This window comes from Leuciscus leuciscus (genome assembly GCF_965113295.1).
Source record: "Leuciscus leuciscus genome assembly, chromosome: 17".
In the NCBI taxonomy this organism is placed as follows: domain Eukaryota; kingdom Metazoa; phylum Chordata; class Actinopteri; order Cypriniformes; family Leuciscidae; genus Leuciscus; species Leuciscus leuciscus.
Genome location: NC_138741.1, coordinates 1,187,501 through 1,205,452, shown reverse-complemented (window position 1 = coordinate 1,205,452; position 17,952 = coordinate 1,187,501). Strand labels below are relative to the sequence as shown.

Here is a 17,952-nt window from a genome sequence, read left to right as displayed (position 1 = left end):
TGTGTGCAGGAGCCGAGTGTTTCGGGGCCTGAATGTTGTGTGTGTGTGTGCAGGAGCCGAGTGTTTCGGGGCCTAAATGTTGTGTGTGTGTGTGTGCAGGAGCCGAGTGTTTCGGGGCCTGAATGTTGTGTGTGTGTGTGTGTGCAGGAGCCGAGTGTTTCGGGGCCTGAATGTTGTGTGTGTGTGTGTGTGTGCAGGAGCCGAGTGTTTCGGGGCCTGAATGTTGTGTGTGTGTGTGTGTGTGTGCAGGAGCCGAGTGTTTCGGGGCCTGAATGTTGTGTGTGTGTGTGTGTGTGCAGGAGCCGAGTGTTTCGGGGCCTAAATGTTGTGTGTGTGTGTGCAGGAGCCGAGTGTTTCGGGGCCTAAATGTTGTGTGTGTGTGTGCAGGAGCCGAGTGTTTCGGGGCCTTAAAGTTTGTGTGTGTGTGTGTGTGCAGGAGCCGAGTGTTTCGGGGCCTGAATGTTGTGTGTGTGTGTGTGTGTGCAGGAGCCGAGTGTTTCGGGGCCTTAAAGTTTGTGTGTGTTAGGGATGGGACGATTACCGGTTTCATGATAAACCACGATAAAATGTACTGACGGTTAGTAATATCGTTTAAAATTTAATTATCATTAAAACCGTGTTTGATTATCGTGATTTTAGATCCTGTTCAGCCAGCAACAGTCTGACGCAGGCGCAGCGCGCAATGTTATTTTTTTTTTATTCAAGAAGGAATTGCGGAAGGCAGTGACCGTGCTCGGGAGATTTTTCAGCCTTTTAAAAGAACCAGTTCTGATGTGTGGTCATATTTTGGCTTTAATAAAAGTCCAGAGGGAAACTTAATCGAGGATGGTCACCCTGTCAGCAGAACATGCACAAGAAAAAGTCGCTGCAATAGGGGGAAACTTCAGATCTGCCGAGTCCTCTTGTGTGACCATCACCGACTGTTGTATAGCGAACGCAAGTTAACTTTGACCTCAATACCAAAACTACGTCTGGGAAATAATTGGGCATGAAATGTTGTTTTAAGTTGAACTATTTTATATCAATAAACGTGAGGCTTCCGCAAAGAAAAGTTCGCAGCAAGTGGCTTAGCCAAAGACGAACGAACGAACAAGTTCAAACAAGACTATTAAGAGTGACATTTAAGGGATACTAATTTATATTCAATATACACTTATTACACCGATTTTTTTTTTTTTTTTACCACATAGGCTAATTACGGGGACATTGAATTGGGATTAATGTTTTCTTACCTTTTTATAAATCATGTACAGCGTACAAAACAATCGTTCAGACAAGATGATCACAACAATATTATCAAACTCTGTAAACAATAAATCAACTCTGATTTATTAATTTTCAATACAATTAAAAACGGAGACACAAGACGGCAAGTTGTATTTAAATGAAACGAGAGAGCGCGTCCATTGTGATACATGGTGTAACGTCTGTCAGAGAGTTTGAAGTCTGCCCAGATGAAGAATACAAGACAAGACAGTGCAAATGAACTGGTAGTTCCACGAGACTTTTATAGATGTTTTCTCTCAGTTAAGCACACTCTTCACATACATGTCGAAGAGCGAATGTTAAAAGGGAAAAGAAAACTCTAAAACATGCTACAAATCAAAGTAAACACATTATAATAAAACAACGGTCAGCAGTAGAGCGGTCATCTTCCTCTTTGCGTGATCAATCTCACTCTCACTGTGCGTGCGCGCTCACATAAAAACAGCATGGATACAATAACGTACACCATAGAAGAAGTTATCTTAAAGGCACATCCACATTCATGTCATGAACACTACTTAACACTAGGTGGCCGTTACAATGCATGTGCGCGGTCTTATAATGCGTTGCTATTGACAACCGTCATTATAAGGAAGGAAATGCTTTAAAAAGTGCATAGAGCTGCTTGTTTTATTTTTTGTTTGTTGATTTTCAAATATAAAACTTGTTGAAATGTCTTCAGTGTGAGCATCAACTCTTTTTGAACACTTTCATCTCGTTTTAACAAAACCGTGATAATATTGATAATCGCGATAATTTTGGTCACTATTATCGTGATATTAAATTTTCATACCGTCCCATCCCTAGTGTGTGTGTGAGTGCAGGAGCCAAGTGTTTCGGGGCCTGAATGTTGTGTGTGTGTGTGCAGGAGCCGAGTGTTTCGGGGCCTGAATGTTGTGTGTGTGTGTGTGCAGGAGCCGAGTGTTTCGGGGCCTGAATGTTGTGTGTGTGTGTGTGTGTGTGCAGGAGCCGAGTGTTTCGGGGCCTGAATGTTGTGTGTGTGTGTGTGCAGGAGCCGAGTGTTTCGGGTCCTGAATGTTGTGTGTGTGTGTGCAGGAGCCGAGTGTTTCGGGGCCTGAATGTTGTGTGTGTGTGTGTGCAGGAGCCGAGTGTTTCGAGGCCTGAATGTTGTGTGTGTGTGTGTGCAGGAGCCGAGTGTTTCGAGGCCTGAATGTTGTGTGTGTGTGTGCAGGAGCCGAGTGTTTCGGGGCCTGAATGTTGTGTGTGTGTGTGTGCAGGAGCCGAGTGTTTCGGGGCCTGAATGTTGTGTGTGTGTGTGTGTGTGTGCAGGAGCCGAGTGTTTCGGGGCCTGAATGTTGTGTGTGTGTGTGTGTGTGTGCAGGAGCCGAGTGTTTCGGGGCCTAAATGTTGTGTGTGTGTGTTGTGTGTGTGCAGGAGCCGAGTGTTTCGGGGCCTGAATGTTGTGTGTGTGTGAGTGCAGGAGCCGAGTGTTTCGAGGCCTGAATGTTGTGTGTGTGTGTGTGCAGGAGCCGAGTGTTTCGGGGCCTGAATGTTGTGTGTGTGTGTGTGCAGGAGCCGAGTGTTTCGAGGCCTGAATGTTGTGTGTGTGTGTGTGCAGGAGCCGAGTGTTTCGGGGCCTGAATGTTGTGTGTGTGTGTGCAGGAGCCGAGTGTTTCGGGGCCTGAATGTTGTGTGTGTGTGTGTGCAGGAGCCGAGTGTTTCGGGGCCTAAATGTTGTGTGTGTGTGTGTGCAGGAGCCGAGTGTTTCGGGGCCTAAATGTTGTGTGTGTGTGTGTGCAGGAGCCGAGTGTTTCGGGGCCTGAATGTTGTGTGTGTGTGTGTGCAGGAGCCGAGTGTTTCGGGGCCTGAATGTTGTGTGTGTGTGTGTGTGTGTGCAGGAGCCGAGTGTTTCGGGGCCTGAATGTTGTGTGTGTGTGTGTGTGTGTGCAGGAGCCGAGTGTTTCGGGGCCTAAATGTTGTGTGTGTGTGTTGTGTGTGTGCAGGAGCCGAGTGTTTCGGGGCCTGAATGTTGTGTGTGTGTGTGTGCAGGAGCCGAGTGTTTCGAGGCCTGAATGTTGTGTGTGTGTGTGTGCAGGAGCCGAGTGTTTCGGGGCCTGAATGTTGTGTGTGTGTGTGTGCAGGAGCCGAGTGTTTCGGGGCCTAAATGTTGTGTGTGTGTGTTGTGTGTGTGCAGGAGCCGAGTGTTTCGGGGCCTGAATGTTGTGTGTGTGTGAGTGCAGGAGCCGAGTGTTTCGGGGCCTGAATGTTGTGTGTGTGTGTGTGCAGGAGCCGAGTGTTTCGAGGCCTGAATGTTGTGTGTGTGTATGCAGGAGCCGAGTGTTTCGGGGCCTGAATGTTGTGTGTGTGTGTGTGCAGGAGCCGAGTGTTTCGGGGCCTGAATGTTGTGTGTGTGTGTGTGTGCAGGAGCCGAGTGTTTCGGGGCCTAAATGTTGTGTGTGTGTGTTGTGTGTGTGCAGGAGCCGAGTGTTTCGGGGCCTGAATGTTGTGTGTGTGTGAGTGCAGGAGCCGAGTGTTTCGGGGCCTGAATGTTGTGTGTGTGTGTGTGCAGGAGCCGAGTGTTTCGAGGCCTGAATGTTGTGTGTGTGTGTGCAGGAGCCGAGTGTTTCGGGGCCTGAATGTTGTGTGTGTGTGTGTGCAGGAGCCGAGTATTTCGGGGCCTAAATGTTGTGTGTGTGTGTGTGTGTGCAGGAGCCGAGTGTTTCGGGGCCTGAATGTTGTGTGTGTGTGTGTGCAGGAGCCGAGTGTTTCGGGGCCTAAATGTTGTGTGTGTGTGTGTGCAGGAGCCGAGTGTTTCGAGGCCTGAATGTTGTGTGTGTGTGTGTGCAGGAGCCGAGTGTTTCGGGGCCTGAATGTTGTGTGTGTGTGTGTGTGTGTGCAGGAGCCGAGTGTTTCGGGGCCTGAATGTTGTGTGTGTGTGTGCAGGAGTCGAGTGTTTCGGGGCCTAAATGTTGTGTGTGTGTGTGTGTGTGCAGGAGCCGAGTGTTTCGGGGCCTGAATGTTGTGTGTGTGTGTGTGTGCAGGAGCCGAGTGTTTCGGGGCCTGAATGTTGTGTGTGTGTGTGCAGGAGCCGAGTGTTTCGGGGCCTGAATGTTGTGTGTGTGTGTGTGCAGGAGCCGAGTGTTTCGGGGCCTAAATGTTGTGTGTGTGTGTGCAGGAGCCGAGTGCTTCGGGGCCTAAATGTTGTGTGTGTGTGAGTGCAGGAGCCGAGTGTTTCGGGGCCTAAATGTTGTGTGTGTGTGAGTGCAGGAGCCGAGTGTTTCGGGGCCTAAATGTTGTGTGTGTGTGAGTGCAGGAGCCGAGTGTTTCGGGGCCTGAATGTTGTGTGTGTGTGTGTGTGCAGGAGCCGAGTGTTTCGGGGCCTGAATGTTGTGTGTGTGTGAGTGCAGGAGCCGAGTGTTTCGGGGCCTAAATGTTGTGTGTGTCTGTGTGTGTGTGCAGGAGCCGAGTGTTTCGGGGCCTAAATGTTGTGTGTGTGTGTGCAGGAGCCGAGTGTTTCGGGGCCTAAATGTTGTGTGTGTGTGTGTGTGTGTGCAGGAGCCGAGTGTTTCGGGGCCTAAATGTTGTGTGTGTGTGTGCAGGAGCCGAGTGTTTCGGGGCCTAAATGTTGTGTGTGTGTGTGTGCAGGAGCCGAGTGTTTCGGGGCCTGAATGTTGTGTGTGTGTGTGCAGGAGTCGAGTGTTTCGGGGCCTAAATGTTGTGTGTGTGTGTGTGTGTGTGTGTGTGTGTGTGTGTGCAGGAGCCGAGTGTTTCGGGGCCTGAATGTTGTGTGTGTGTGTGTGTGCAGGAGCCGAGTGTTTCGGGGCCTGAATGTTGTGTGTGTGTGAGTGCAGGAGCCGAGTGTTTCGGGGCCTAAATGTTGTGTGTGTGTGTGCAGGAGCCGAGTGTTTCGGGGCCTGAATGTTGTGTGTGTGTGTGTGCAGGAGCCGAGTGTTTCGGGGCCTAAATGTTGTGTGTGTGTGTGCAGGAGCCGAGTGCTTCGGGGCCTAAATGTTGTGTGTGTGTGTGCAGGAGCCGAGTGTTTCGGGGCCTGAATGTTGTGTGTGTGTGTGTGCAGGAGCCGAGTGTTTCGGGGCCTAAATGTTGTGTGTGTGTGAGTGCAGGAGCCGAGTGTTTCGGGGCCTAAATGTTGTGTGTGTGTGAGTGCAGGAGCCGAGTGTTTCGGGGCCTGAATGTTGTGTGTGTGTGTGTGCAGGAGCCGAGTGTTTCGGGGCCTAAATGTTGTGTGTGTGTGAGTGCAGGAGCCGAGTGTTTCGGGGCCTAAATGTTGTGTGTGTGTGAGTGCAGGAGCCGAGTGTTTCGGGGCCTGAATGTTGTGTGTGTGTGTGTGTGCAGGAGCCGAGTGTTTCGGGGCCTAAATGTTGTGTGTGTGTGTGTGCAGGAGCCGAGTGTTTCGGGGCCTGAATGTTGTGTGTGTGTGAGTGCAGGAGCCGAGTGTTTCGGGGCCTAAATGTTGTGTGTGTGTGTGCAGGAGCCGAGTGCTTCGGGGCCTAAATGTTGTGTGTGTGTGTGTGTGCAGGAGCCGAGTGTTTCGGGGCCTGAATGTTGTGTGTGTGTGTGCAGGAGCCGAGTGTTTCGGGGCCTGAATGTTGTGTGTGTGTGTGTGCAGGAGCCGAGTGTTTCGGGGCCTGAATGTTGTGTGTGTGTGTGTGCAGGAGCCGAGTGTTTCGGGGCCTGAATGTTGTTTGTGTGCAGGAGCCGAGTGTTTCGGGGCCTGAATGTTGTGTGTGTGTGCAGGAGCCGAGTGTTTCGGGGCCTGAATGTTGTGTGTGTGTGTGCAGGAGCCGAGTGTTTCGGGGCCTGAATGTTGTGTGTGTGTGTGTGCAGTAGCCGAGTGTTTCGGGGCCTGAATGTTGTGTGTGTGTGAGTGCAGGAGCCGAGTGTTTCGGGGCCTGAATGTTGTGTGTGTGTGAGTGTGTGTGCAGGAGCCGAGTGTTTCGGGGCCTGAATGTTGTGTGTGTGTGAGTGTGTGTGCAGGAGCCGAGTGTTTCGGGGCCTGAATGTTGTGTGTGTGTGAGTGTGTGTGCAGGAGCCGAGTGTTTCGGGGCCTGAATGTTGTGTGTGTGTGTGTGCAGGAGCCGAGTGTTTCGGGGCCTGAATGTTGTGTGTGTGTGTGTGTGTGTGTGCAGGAGCCGAGTGTTTCGGGGCCTGAATGTTGTGTGTGTGTGTGTGCAGGAGCCGAGTGTTTCGGGGCCTGAATGTTGTGTGTGTGTGTGTGCAGGAGCCGAGTGTTTCGGGGCCCATCAGAGAGCTGTCCCTGTGGGAGTGGAGGCACTGGCAGAACCGGCCGCTTCACACACACAGTGTCGGACATTCAGAACGATGCCTTCATTTCACCAACATCATGGAGCTGATCGACAGACTGAGGCAGGAGGAGCAGGTGAGCTGTCTCACACACACACACACACACACACACACACACACACACGCGCGCCTTGTGTCCTGATACGGATCTCAGAGTCTTAGTTGTCAAGGTGAAGAGTGTTTGAACTCTTGCTTCATGTCTCAGTGTCTCTTCTGCCCATTAGCTGAATTGATTTTCAGAAATGTTTATATTTCGTAAGGTTGTAAGTAAGAGAACAGGAGTGTGTTAACGGCAGGTTTCCTCTCGACTCCGGTGTCAGACGCAGCTGGAGCGAAACACCAGAACACAATCATGCTAGAGAATCAAAGCTGTGTCTGAACAAGTTCTTCCAAATCAGACGTTAAGCTTCCGATGAGATTTTGATTTGGCGCTGAAACAAAAACACCAACGTAACATTAATTTCTGTCACAATATCCCTGAACAGCGACCAGATACAGAAGCCTCAACCATAATGGACTTTATCTGGACAATAACTGTATTCTAGAGCTGCTGTAAAGCCTAAACACTCTCTGTTACTGTAATCTTCTGTTATCACTGTAAAGATGCTGTGATCTATATTGTTAAAGCGCTGTATAAATGAAGGTGATGACGTGATAATGTGTTTGGTCAAGATTACAAATAGACTTGATTATGAGTATTTTACACCGAATGAAACCTAATTGATGATGATTAGTAAAAGATGTAATGGGAGAAAGGCGATGGACGTGATTCATGGCTGTGTGTGTGTGACGTCAGAGAGAGAGTGGTGTCATCAGTTCTATACATGCGCTCTTATGTAACGCTTCTCGGAACAGTTGCATAAGCTCTGGAAGTGGGTCGTCTGAGTGACCTACATCTCTCCGGGTTCTCCTGCTCGGGTTCAGTCTGTGTGACCAGCGGCTGAAGAAGCGCATCGGCGCCGCGCAGAAGAAGGAGATCCGCTCGAGTGTGTGTGTTTCTGCTCGAGTGTGTGTGTGTTTCTGCTCGAGTGTGTGTGTGTGTGTGTTTCTGCTCGAGTGTGTGTGTGTGTGTGTGTTTCTGCTCGAGTGTGTGTGTGTTTCTGCTCGAGTGTGTGTGTGTTTCTGCTCGAGTGTGTGTGTGTGTGTGTGTGTGTGTTTCTGCTCGAGTTTGTGTGTTTCTGCTTGTGTGTTTCTGCTGTAACTACTCTCTCTAAGAGGCTCATTTTTCAGATAATGTGTTGAACAGTTATTATACTGATGATTCATGACTACATCGTGTGAGTCAGACTCACATAAAGCATCTGTTGTCTTCGGCCCGTTCCACATGATGCGTCACATGATGACCTCGTTATGATGTTAAGCACTAGTTTATGTTTTATATTTAGAATATTAAAGCTTCAGTTGCAGTTGATATAGCTGTATCATAACTAGATGCAGAAGCAGGACGTCACGTGTTTGAATGGTTACAAACCAGTCACTGACAGACTGTTGATCAGTCACATGACCCTCTCAGACTCTCATCAGCCAATAGCACAGAGTCATTCTCTCACTCGTTAATTGATCAAATAGAGCATTTGATTAAATATTGTGAAAATAAGTTCATTAAAGATGTTTTATGTGCATCTCGTTTGGCCATTATAATGAATAGGTTTGATTTACATGACCTTTATCATTTAGCAGATACTTTTATCTTATTATATATCGGCATCAAATCAGAATTGTTTTATTTTTATATTATATTTATTAAATATGTTTATATGTTATGCACACACGTATACATACACACATATATATATTTCAATTTATATCACATGTATATGTGTGTGTGTTTTTATTTATATTTATTTATATATTTCAATTTAATATTTGTATATATATGTATATGTGTGTATGTAAATAAATATTTCCTATACGCAACATTTTATATACACATGCATTACACACACACACACATTTTTATGTTTTTTTCATATTTATTTGTATATATGTATTTAAATATATAATAATTATTGCTATGATGGATGATTCCGTCAGATTGATGGAGGTCTTCTGTCCTCACAGGGCGACTGTAGTTTTGAGTCTGAGCTCGCGCTGCATCTCCAGGAAGAGGATGTTCACGGCGGAAGAACAACGGAACCAGACGCCGACAGAATCCCTCGGAAGAAGAGGACAAAATCCCACACGGAGTCTCGTTCTGAGGATCAGCGAGGAGAGATCGGCACGACGTCTGTGAGGCCGATCCTAAGCGCAGAGAACTGGCTCGACACACATGAGCGAGTCGATCCCGAGTCGCATCCGTCATCCCAGCACGAGTGTCTGGACTGTTTGCTGGGAGATCCCGAGGACGAGAGCTCGGATCTACAGCACATGTTCTACCAGCCGGAGCAGAGCCTCAGTCCGAAACGCTGCCGTCACAGTCTCACAACCAAAGCCTTTCAGATGATCCTGGCCGATGTGGAGGATCTGCTGTCCGGATCGCCCCCGCAGGGGTTCAGGCTCCCAGACCTCTGCGTTTTCCCAAAGGACACGATTTCTGATGAGTTCCAGGTGACGTTCAGCCTGGCATCGGCTAACAGAGAACGTGAGGATCCCAGGGCTCTTTCTCCGGGCTGGGACGAGCTGTTCGACGACGATGACGATGAGGCCTTCACCAGAGCCGAGGAGGAACGGGAAGAGCATCGAGAAGAGCATCGGGAAAAGGAACGGGAAGAGCATCGAGAAGAGGAACGGGAAAAGCATTGGGAAGAGGAACGGGAAGAGCATCGGGAAGCGGCACGGGAAGAGCATCGGGAAGAGAAACGGGAAGGGCATCGGGAAGAGGAACGGGAAAAGCATCGGGAAGAGCATCGGGAAGAGGAACGGGAAGAGCATCGGGAAGAGCAGGACAGCCTGGACCTGTTCGGAGACGATGAGGCTTTCCTTCAGCTAAGCGTTCCTGATATCCGGACGCCAGATAAGAGCACTGGACCTGAAGGAGAGCAGGCTGACGAGCACGACACAGGATCCGATCAGGTGTTCCACTGCTCGCAGGACTTCTTCTCTGTCAACTTTGACCTGGGGTTTGAGTCCGAGGAGGAGGAGTGTGTCGACGCGACGTCTCGTCCTCGTCCGGTCGCAGGAACCGGGACATGTGAGCGATCGCTGGTCTCTGATCCGAGGAGTCCGGAGACGAGACCCAGCGCTTCCACACCGAACCGTGTGTTCCCGGGTCAGAGGAGCCGTGTGTTCCCGAGTCAGACCACTCCCTCTCTGAGGACAGAGCTGTTCCACCGGGGTCTCTCCAGTGCAGGTGGACGAGTGTGTGCTGCAGGTCAGGGTCACTCCATTCATGCTAGCCTAATGATGTTCCCAGTCAAACAAGTCTGGCCGTGTTAATCCCTCATCATACTATATTATCATCAAAAACTGGATTCAATCTTTTAGTCAACTGGGTTTTCTTCCCGTTAGCACAGGTTTAGTGTGTGTGTTTGGATCTGAGTGATCGCAGACCTCGTGTTTACGCTCCTCAGTTTACCAGGGAAAAGGTTCAGTCAAGCTTCTTCCGCTCAGATATAGGCAAGGCAAGTTTATTAATATAGCACATTTCACACTAGGGTAATTCAAAGTGCTTTACACAGAAAGGAATTAAATTAATCACAAAATAAAATTAAAACGGTTATAAAAGGAATTAAAAGAGATATAAAGATGATGCATAGATAAACTTCTCATCTGGCAAAACACCGCTGTATCATATTTTTCACAGCTGCTCGTATATGAAGTATATTCATATAAATGAACTAAATTAAAAATAATAAATAATAAATAACTTTTTTACAACAAAAATGAACCATCACTGAACTTGCTTAAGCTGGACTGTGACGCTATTTTCTTCTACTTCTATTTTCCTGTTATCTCTGTATCACGCTAATAAAGGAGATTCAACTGAAACACGAAACGGAAAGAACACAAGTTAACTAAAAGATTGAGTCCAGTATTTGGTGATAATGTGGCATAACCTGAGATTTAGAAGCTATTTTTTGTTGGCCACTCATTTTTGACATGAAACACCACAAGTGTAACAACTTACAAAGTGGAGAAAACCCCAAAAGCACAGAAATGATCAGACATGCATGTGTCACACATGTGACCGCGATAATGCTGACTGGAATATAATATACTGTATTTTGCATCTAATTCTAATAATTCTTCTGAGTGTTTTGTGGCAGTATTGACAGACTTTTGAGTTTGTTTAGTAACCAGTGTGTAATAAAGAAGCTGTTTTGTTTAGTTTTTCCCTCTGCTGTACAACACACGTACAAACCGCCACACCCCACAAACCCTGTACGGCTTCCTCTTTATGCAAAGCTGGTTTTCTAGGACGAACCATAAGCTGAAGAACCGGTTGTGTGTGTGTGTTTCAGGTGTGTTGAGCAGCGACAGCGAGGGTGAGGCGCCTCTCCGGACTTCAGTTCAAAAAGCCAATCCGGTGTTTTCTCCAGAGGTCAGATTGCTGTGAGATTGGTCATGTGACACTAGCTCTGTTTCCCTCCACATAAACACTAAGATGCACTTAAAATGCTCATAAAAAACACATGCTCTCATTATAGGCGGATCATTTTTTTTATCTGATAAGATGTCATGGACATAAACTAAGATGGAAACACTTTTACTGAATAAATCCCTCAAACCTCATGTGACTCAGCAGAGGCTGTGATTGGATAACTGGAGTAACCAGCGGACCAATGGCATCGCAGCATCTCAAATGAAACGCAAAGTCAAAGTCTGTCATCAGAATGATTTGGTGACACTTTACAGTCAGCTTCCATTGGTTGATGTTAGTTAACACTTCTAATCATTTATTAATCTTAGTTAATGATACTTTTATCATTTACTGAGTCATTATTAAAATCAAAAGTTGTATCTGTTAATATTGTTTAATGGATCTGAGCTGACACAGCTTTATTTTATCAACTAAGATTAATACATTCTGTAACAAATGCTTTGCTCATTGTTAGTTAAATGTTAGTTAATGGGACCTTATTGTAAAGCGTTTAGTATCATAATGTCTCTCACAATTGCATTAATTGATTGCGTTAATAGTAATTTCTTATGTAGGAGAGAAGAGTCACGGGCTTCACTGTTTGTTCTATCTCTACTGATATTTTGCGCCAGTTTCCCAGGAAGTGACGATTTTGTTCTCTTGAAACATGGATGGAAACACTGGCTGTTTCTCAAAACCAAGAATGCAAAGAACGGACTTGTGTTCTTGGGGAGAACGCTCTTGCTAGTTGTTCTTGGAAGAATGAACTCACAAGGTGACGAACACACAGAACGCTGTTGACAGTTTGAGACGATGTGTTCTTGCTGGTATTGCGCAATAATACCCCCGCACAGACGCCGTCTGCAGTACCCAAACATAACGCGATTTAAATAACGGTTTAAACGGGTTAAATAATGGGTTTAAATAACCCAAACATAACTCCTTCCTCGAATGCCGAAATGAATGCTGGGATATTTCTGCCGTCAAGTTCACACAAGTTACCAACCGCTGCATCCTCTGTAAAATGGGCGTGTCAAGAACACTTCCGGGATTTTTAACCGTTCTTGCCAAAATGCAAACTTGTGTATTGGGACAGTACTTGGGCAGCGAATGATGACGTTTCACAAGTTCACAAGAACACAAGTACAGACAAGAACGCATATTGAGAAACGGCCACTGGCTTGATATGCAGAAGTTTATGCCATATTCTGACTATTCACACAAGTTTAATTTGCATCTTTGGATGAAAGCAGCAAGTTTCTCATGCTGAGATAAAGAGCGATTTAGAAGTGATGCCAAACGTGTGTGTGTGTGTGTTTCCACAGCAGTCAAAGATCTGCAGTGACGTGGAGTCTCCCGTTCAGGCTCGCAGGAAACCCGCCGCTGCGTTAAACACGGTATGACTGCGGTTCAGTAGCTCGCGTGAACGACGTGTTTTCGCCATCGTTTTTATTTAGTCCTTCTGTTTTTCAGTCGGAGGACAGTGATGATTTTCAGGAGGTCACTCTTCATCGGCCCAGAGACGTGAAGCCCCGTCACGGCAGAAAGCCTCACGTACGTCACACACCACTGGAACACGAACACCCAAACACACAGAAGAAGCGCCATGCCTTTGATTATCACGCATCATTTACTGTGTCAAGTCACCTTTATTTATACAGCGCTTTATACAATACTGACTGTTTCAAAGCAACTTTACAGAGATAACAGGAAAATAATGCAACAAAGTTTGTTTCCAGAAGAAAACAGCATCATAGTCCAGCTTAAAGCCCATGTTGCAGGTTAGAATACCCAGTAAGCCAATGTATAGAAAAATAATGTAGGAACTAGATTTAAATATAAACATATACTTATAAAACGCTATTTAGGCTTCTGGAGTCGTTTTTGTGAGAAAATTTTACTTCCGCATTTGAAAACCGCCGAACCGGAAGTGACGCAACATGAGGTAGAGCGGTCAAAGTAAACAATAGGAAAGCAATGGATCGCAATGACAGCTCGGAAAGCTGGGGGAATTGTAGCCTAAATGTTTACTCGTATGATATATATAATTCATATAATTGATATATATGATGATATCATATAATTATGAGCCTGATATGAAGCCAAGTGAGCAGGACAGGCCAGGGTTAGACAGAACAACGGTGAGTTGTGGTGTGAGGAGAACAGGGCGAGAGAACAGCGTTAGCTTATAGATGTATTCACGTTAGCCGACGATATGTACAACACTATGCTCAGATCACAATACTGTACAGATTATTATCATCATGTATCAGGCAATGGCAAAGCTAGTATTTAGACCCTTACCTGCATGTGCTGTGTGTGTCAGCCATTAGGAGACAGTTTCCAGAGGAAGAGGGACTTTATAAAGGCTTTGATTTGACCCATTTGGTGACGATGAATACAAAAAATGATCACAATCACAACTGTCTTACTGTATAAAAACTTTATATGTAGAAACAGCCAACACAAACATTAAAGTCGGTTTGTACAGATTGAAAATGAAATATAGAACATAATATATTATATATATAATAATAAGTGTTGGCTACAGACTAATAACAAACACATAAATGCATTACAAGTTTATGTAGGATATGTTAATGAATTAAATTAAGACAAGGCACATTTTGTAAAACAGATGTACAATATGTGATCTCTGACGGATCCGTGAGCGTCATGTTTCCCGCCGGCGGCCGAACCACATGCTGACGGCGGACCGTCACCGGGTGACCCGATGAAGTAGCCGGGACAGTGTCCACATATCGCCGGGATTATAATCATTCGGTCTATAGTGAACGCTACACACTACCGCGTTATTCAAAGCAAAAGCAGAAGCAGAAATGAAGTCCCGTCTCTTACCCTGCACAAAACGCACACAGGCACGGAAGATCGCACCGTCCTTTTTCTTATTCGGAAACCTGTGTACTCGATGCCCTGACAGGCCATAATTCACAATCATTTACCACGACGATGATTAATTGAAATACAATAAGCACCGAAAACACACTGAATCATGACCGCTCCAACTGAATACCAACCTACTCCGCACTGAGCGAACGCAAAGCCGGCGAACGACTACCTCATGTGGCGTCATATGACGCGATGGTGAAAAAAAGCGTTTTTTCAACACGGTCAAGGAAACGGTCACGTTTTCTATTAAATTTGTGCCCTTATGCTTGCAAAACAATTTTTAATCCTGCATTTACTTTTCACATGGTATTTTCATACAAGGTTATATTAATAAAAAAAAATTAAAAAAAACCTGCAACATGGGCTTTAAGTAAGTTCAGTGATGGTTCATTTTTGTTGTAAAAACGTTATTAATTTAGTTCATTTATATACACTGAACAAAATTATAAACGCAACACTTTTGTTTTGCCCCCATTTTTCATGAGCTGACTTTTTCTATGTACACAAAAGGCCTATTTCTCTCAAATATTGTTCACAAATCTGTCTAAATCTGTGTTAGTGAGCACTTCTCCTTTGCCAAGATAATCCATCCACCTCCACAGGTGTGGCAAATCAAGATGCTGATTAGACAGCATGATTATTGCACAGGTGTGCCTTAGGCTATCTATATATATATATATCCGCTCTGGAGAAAACCGTGATGTCATCGTCCAGCTGAGTTCAGTTCTTATATAATGGTATCAATGCAGGCAGATCAATAATATTGTTGAATATTAAATGTCTTCTAGAAGGTTCTGCGTCGCAAGGCCCGGCAGTTTCTGGACGAGGAGGCCGAACTCTCGGAAGACGAAGAGGTTTCGTCAGATGAAGATGATGGAGATGAACAGAACAGTTCACTGCAGGGGTTTGTGGTCAACACGACCCAGTGCTCTCAGGGTCTGAACGGTGAGATCCGCTGAACACGCGCACACACACGCGCACACACACACACACACACATACACACACACACACACACACACACACACACACACACACACACACACACACACACACACTACCCAGTGCTCTCAGGGTCAGAACGGTGAGATCCGCTAAACACACACGGCTGCTCAAAAGTTTGTTTGTTTTTTAATACTTTTATACAACAAGAATTGAACAAAAGTGCCAGTAAAGACATCTATGATCTTACAAAAGATTCTATCCTAACTTTCTATTCATCAAAGAATCCTGGAAAATAAAATGTATCACAGTTTCCACTGAAATCTGAAGCAGCACAACTGTTTTCAACATTGATAATAATCATAAATGTTTCTTGAGCATCAAATCATCATATTAGAATGATTTGTGAAGGATCATGTGACACTGAAGACTGGAGTAATGATGCTGAAAATTCAGCTTTGATCACAGGAATAAATTACACTTTACTATATATTCACATAGAGAACAGATGATTTACACTGGAATAATATTTCACTGTTTTACTGTATTTTTGATTGGTACGTCACAGTCTTTATTCTCTCCCTGTAATAAAAGCCAGTCTCAGAAGAAATATCAAGTAAGGTTCATTTTCATTTCTGAAATTGTCATATTCCCTTCATCAGACTCTGAGATGCAGGCGTTCTATCTGAAGTCGGTGAGGAGTCCAGCAGTGCAGAACCAGGTTCGAATGACGTATAAACCCAAACATAACGTCAATGTCTTCTCACAGGTGAGTGTCATACGCTTTGTTAAAGATCAGGACAATCATATCTTGTTTTGACTGTTATCCAGTCAAACTCTGTGTTTGTGTGAGCCACAGGTGCCAGAACAGGACGAGACGTACGCAGAAGACAGCTTTGTGTTTGATGGCAGTGAAGATGAGGAGGGGAGTGTGTGTGATGAAGAGCCCGTGGAGCTGATCGCTGAAGACTCGTACGTCGACGGCCGGAAACTCTACGCCACGCGCCGCAGGGTTCGGATCCGAGCGGCGAACGCCACGGTTCAGCCGGAGAGAAGCAAACGCTCCCGGATTGTGCGTGTTCAGGACTCGAGTGAGGAAGAGGAGGAGTGTGAGGGACGAGACTCTGTGTTTAAAGTTCCTCAGTGTCTCCAGAAGCGGCAGAGACTCAGTGATCAGGCCTCGCTGTCGGAAGAGCTCGATTTTCACATGGAGAAACCGGTGAGACTCCAATGAGACACGCAGCAGCTCATCATGCATATCTACATACACTAGGGATGGGCATGATTAATCGACGATCGATAATTGATCGTTAAGAATTTCGTCGATCACGTTTATTTGTTATCGATTAAACTAATGCAGGTTGCGTTGCGTAGTGTGAGTCTTGAAGCAATGGAATTAATTTTAGCGCGGAGGTACCTGTGCATCCCGGCAACGTCAGTCCCCTCAGAGCGGGTGTTTTCGGCGGCTGGACTGGCTGTCACCAGGTTGCGGTCGCGTCTGATCCCAGATCATGTCAACATGCTTATCTTTCTCAACAGAAATCAGTAGACTGGTGCAGAAGTTCTATGGGAACTTCATGCGTTTTCTCAGATCGGATAGCTATCTGATTTATCAAAACGATTCCATTTACACCTGGTCACATAAATGTGTTTTTGCAAAACGGATATAAATCCGATCTTGAATTCCCGCGCTATATGCATATTTAAATTGTTGCACGTCATCGAATCGAAAGCAACTGATATGAGCTGCATTTTATTGATCATCAGCGAAAATGTCTAAATCAAAGACCGCAACAAGATATTGCGGCAACAGCCCTGGTAAGATCATTTCGGTTCTTTACTTTTAATGAAGATGATTGTGTGTTGATGAATGACTTTCACTTTGATTTGCGATAGTTTGCACGTTGGCTTGATGAATAGATGCTCGTCTGTGGTGATGCGTGTTGAAGTAGCGTCGTCATATCTGGATATAACATGACATATAGCCTATAACACGCTCTCACACGTTTATTTCTTATCATTTTTGGGATAAGTCAAATTTACATATGTGGTTTCAACAACCAGATGCATTTACTCTTGTCCAGTTTCGTCTGGAATGCGTCTCAGATCTCCTCCTGAAGTGGTTTGAACGATCGGATTTAAATCCGTCTCGAATGCGTTTCGGAGGGCATTTAGATTTGGTCTTTTCACGAGCGGAGAGCTATCCGATCACAGAAAACGGATGAAGTGGCCATGGGTCTCTGTTTAAGAACGCCGGCTCGCAGCTGCAGGTTCCGTTGGTTTAGAGCACCGCAGGAATCTTCAAGTCTACCGAACGTCCAGTTTCACTGCCACAAGTTGATCTTCTTGTAATAAAGATCTCATCGAGGACAAACAAACTGTATTTTTGTATTTTCATTGCATTTTTAATTTATAAAAAGTTAAAGAAATAATGAATTTCAATATAAAAATATTAATGATTAATCGATAGTCGATCGTTAATTCTCCCGACGATCGACTAAGAAAATTTAATCGAATGCCCATCCCTAACATACACTATATGCCAAAAGTATTGGGACAGCGCTCCAAATCATTGATTTCAGGAGTTTCAATCACTTCCATGGCCATAGTTGTATAAATCAAGCACTAGGCATGCAGACGCTTCTACAAACATCTGTGAATGAACAGGTCGCTCTCAGGAGCTCAGTAAACTCAAGCGTAGTACCTTGATCGGTTGCCACCTGTGCAATAAGTCCATTCGTGAAATTTCCTCACTAATAAATACTACTGTTAGTGGTATTATAACAAAGTGGAAACAATTGGGAACAACAGCCACAAAGTGGTAGGCCGCGTAAAATCACAGAGCGGGTCAGCGCATGCTGAGGCTCACAGAGCATAGAAGTCGCCAACTTTCTGCAGAGTCAACAGCTACAGACCTCCAAACTTCTGTGGCCTTCAGATTAGCTCAAGAACAGTGCATAGAGAGCTTCATGGAGTGGGTTTCCATGGTTTCCACCAAGTGCAGTGCAAAGCTTTGGGTGCAGGGGCGTAAAG

At 45.6% G+C, this 17,952-nt stretch overlaps 1 protein-coding gene across 10 annotated transcripts in view; it reads left to right on the top strand.

Annotated features, from left to right (window-relative positions):
* The window catches only part of fancm (FA complementation group M), a 69,879-nt gene that overhangs the window by 42,213 nt on the left and 9,714 nt on the right, over window positions 1–17,952 (top strand). For 7 of the 10 annotated variants that reach the window (XR_014199082.1, XR_014199083.1, XR_014199084.1 and 4 more), the window contains exons 13-20: window positions 6,467–6,625; window positions 8,611–9,859; window positions 10,950–11,029; window positions 12,394–12,465; window positions 12,542–12,622; window positions 14,767–14,923; window positions 15,582–15,688; window positions 15,779–16,138. Coding sequence is in view for 7 of the 10 variants with exons in the window: in XM_082142421.1 (XP_081998547.1) it covers window positions 6,467–6,625; window positions 8,611–9,859; window positions 10,950–11,029; window positions 12,394–12,465; window positions 12,542–12,622; window positions 14,767–14,923; window positions 15,582–15,688; window positions 15,779–16,138 (2,265 nt within the window). In the remaining 3 variants the exon portion in view is untranslated. The remainder of the gene's footprint in view (window positions 1–6,466; window positions 6,626–8,610; window positions 9,860–10,949; window positions 11,030–12,393; window positions 12,466–12,541; window positions 12,623–14,766; window positions 14,924–15,581; window positions 15,689–15,778; window positions 16,139–17,952) is intronic. The other 3 variants (XM_082142424.1, XM_082142423.1, XM_082142425.1) reach the window with 3 other exon arrangements.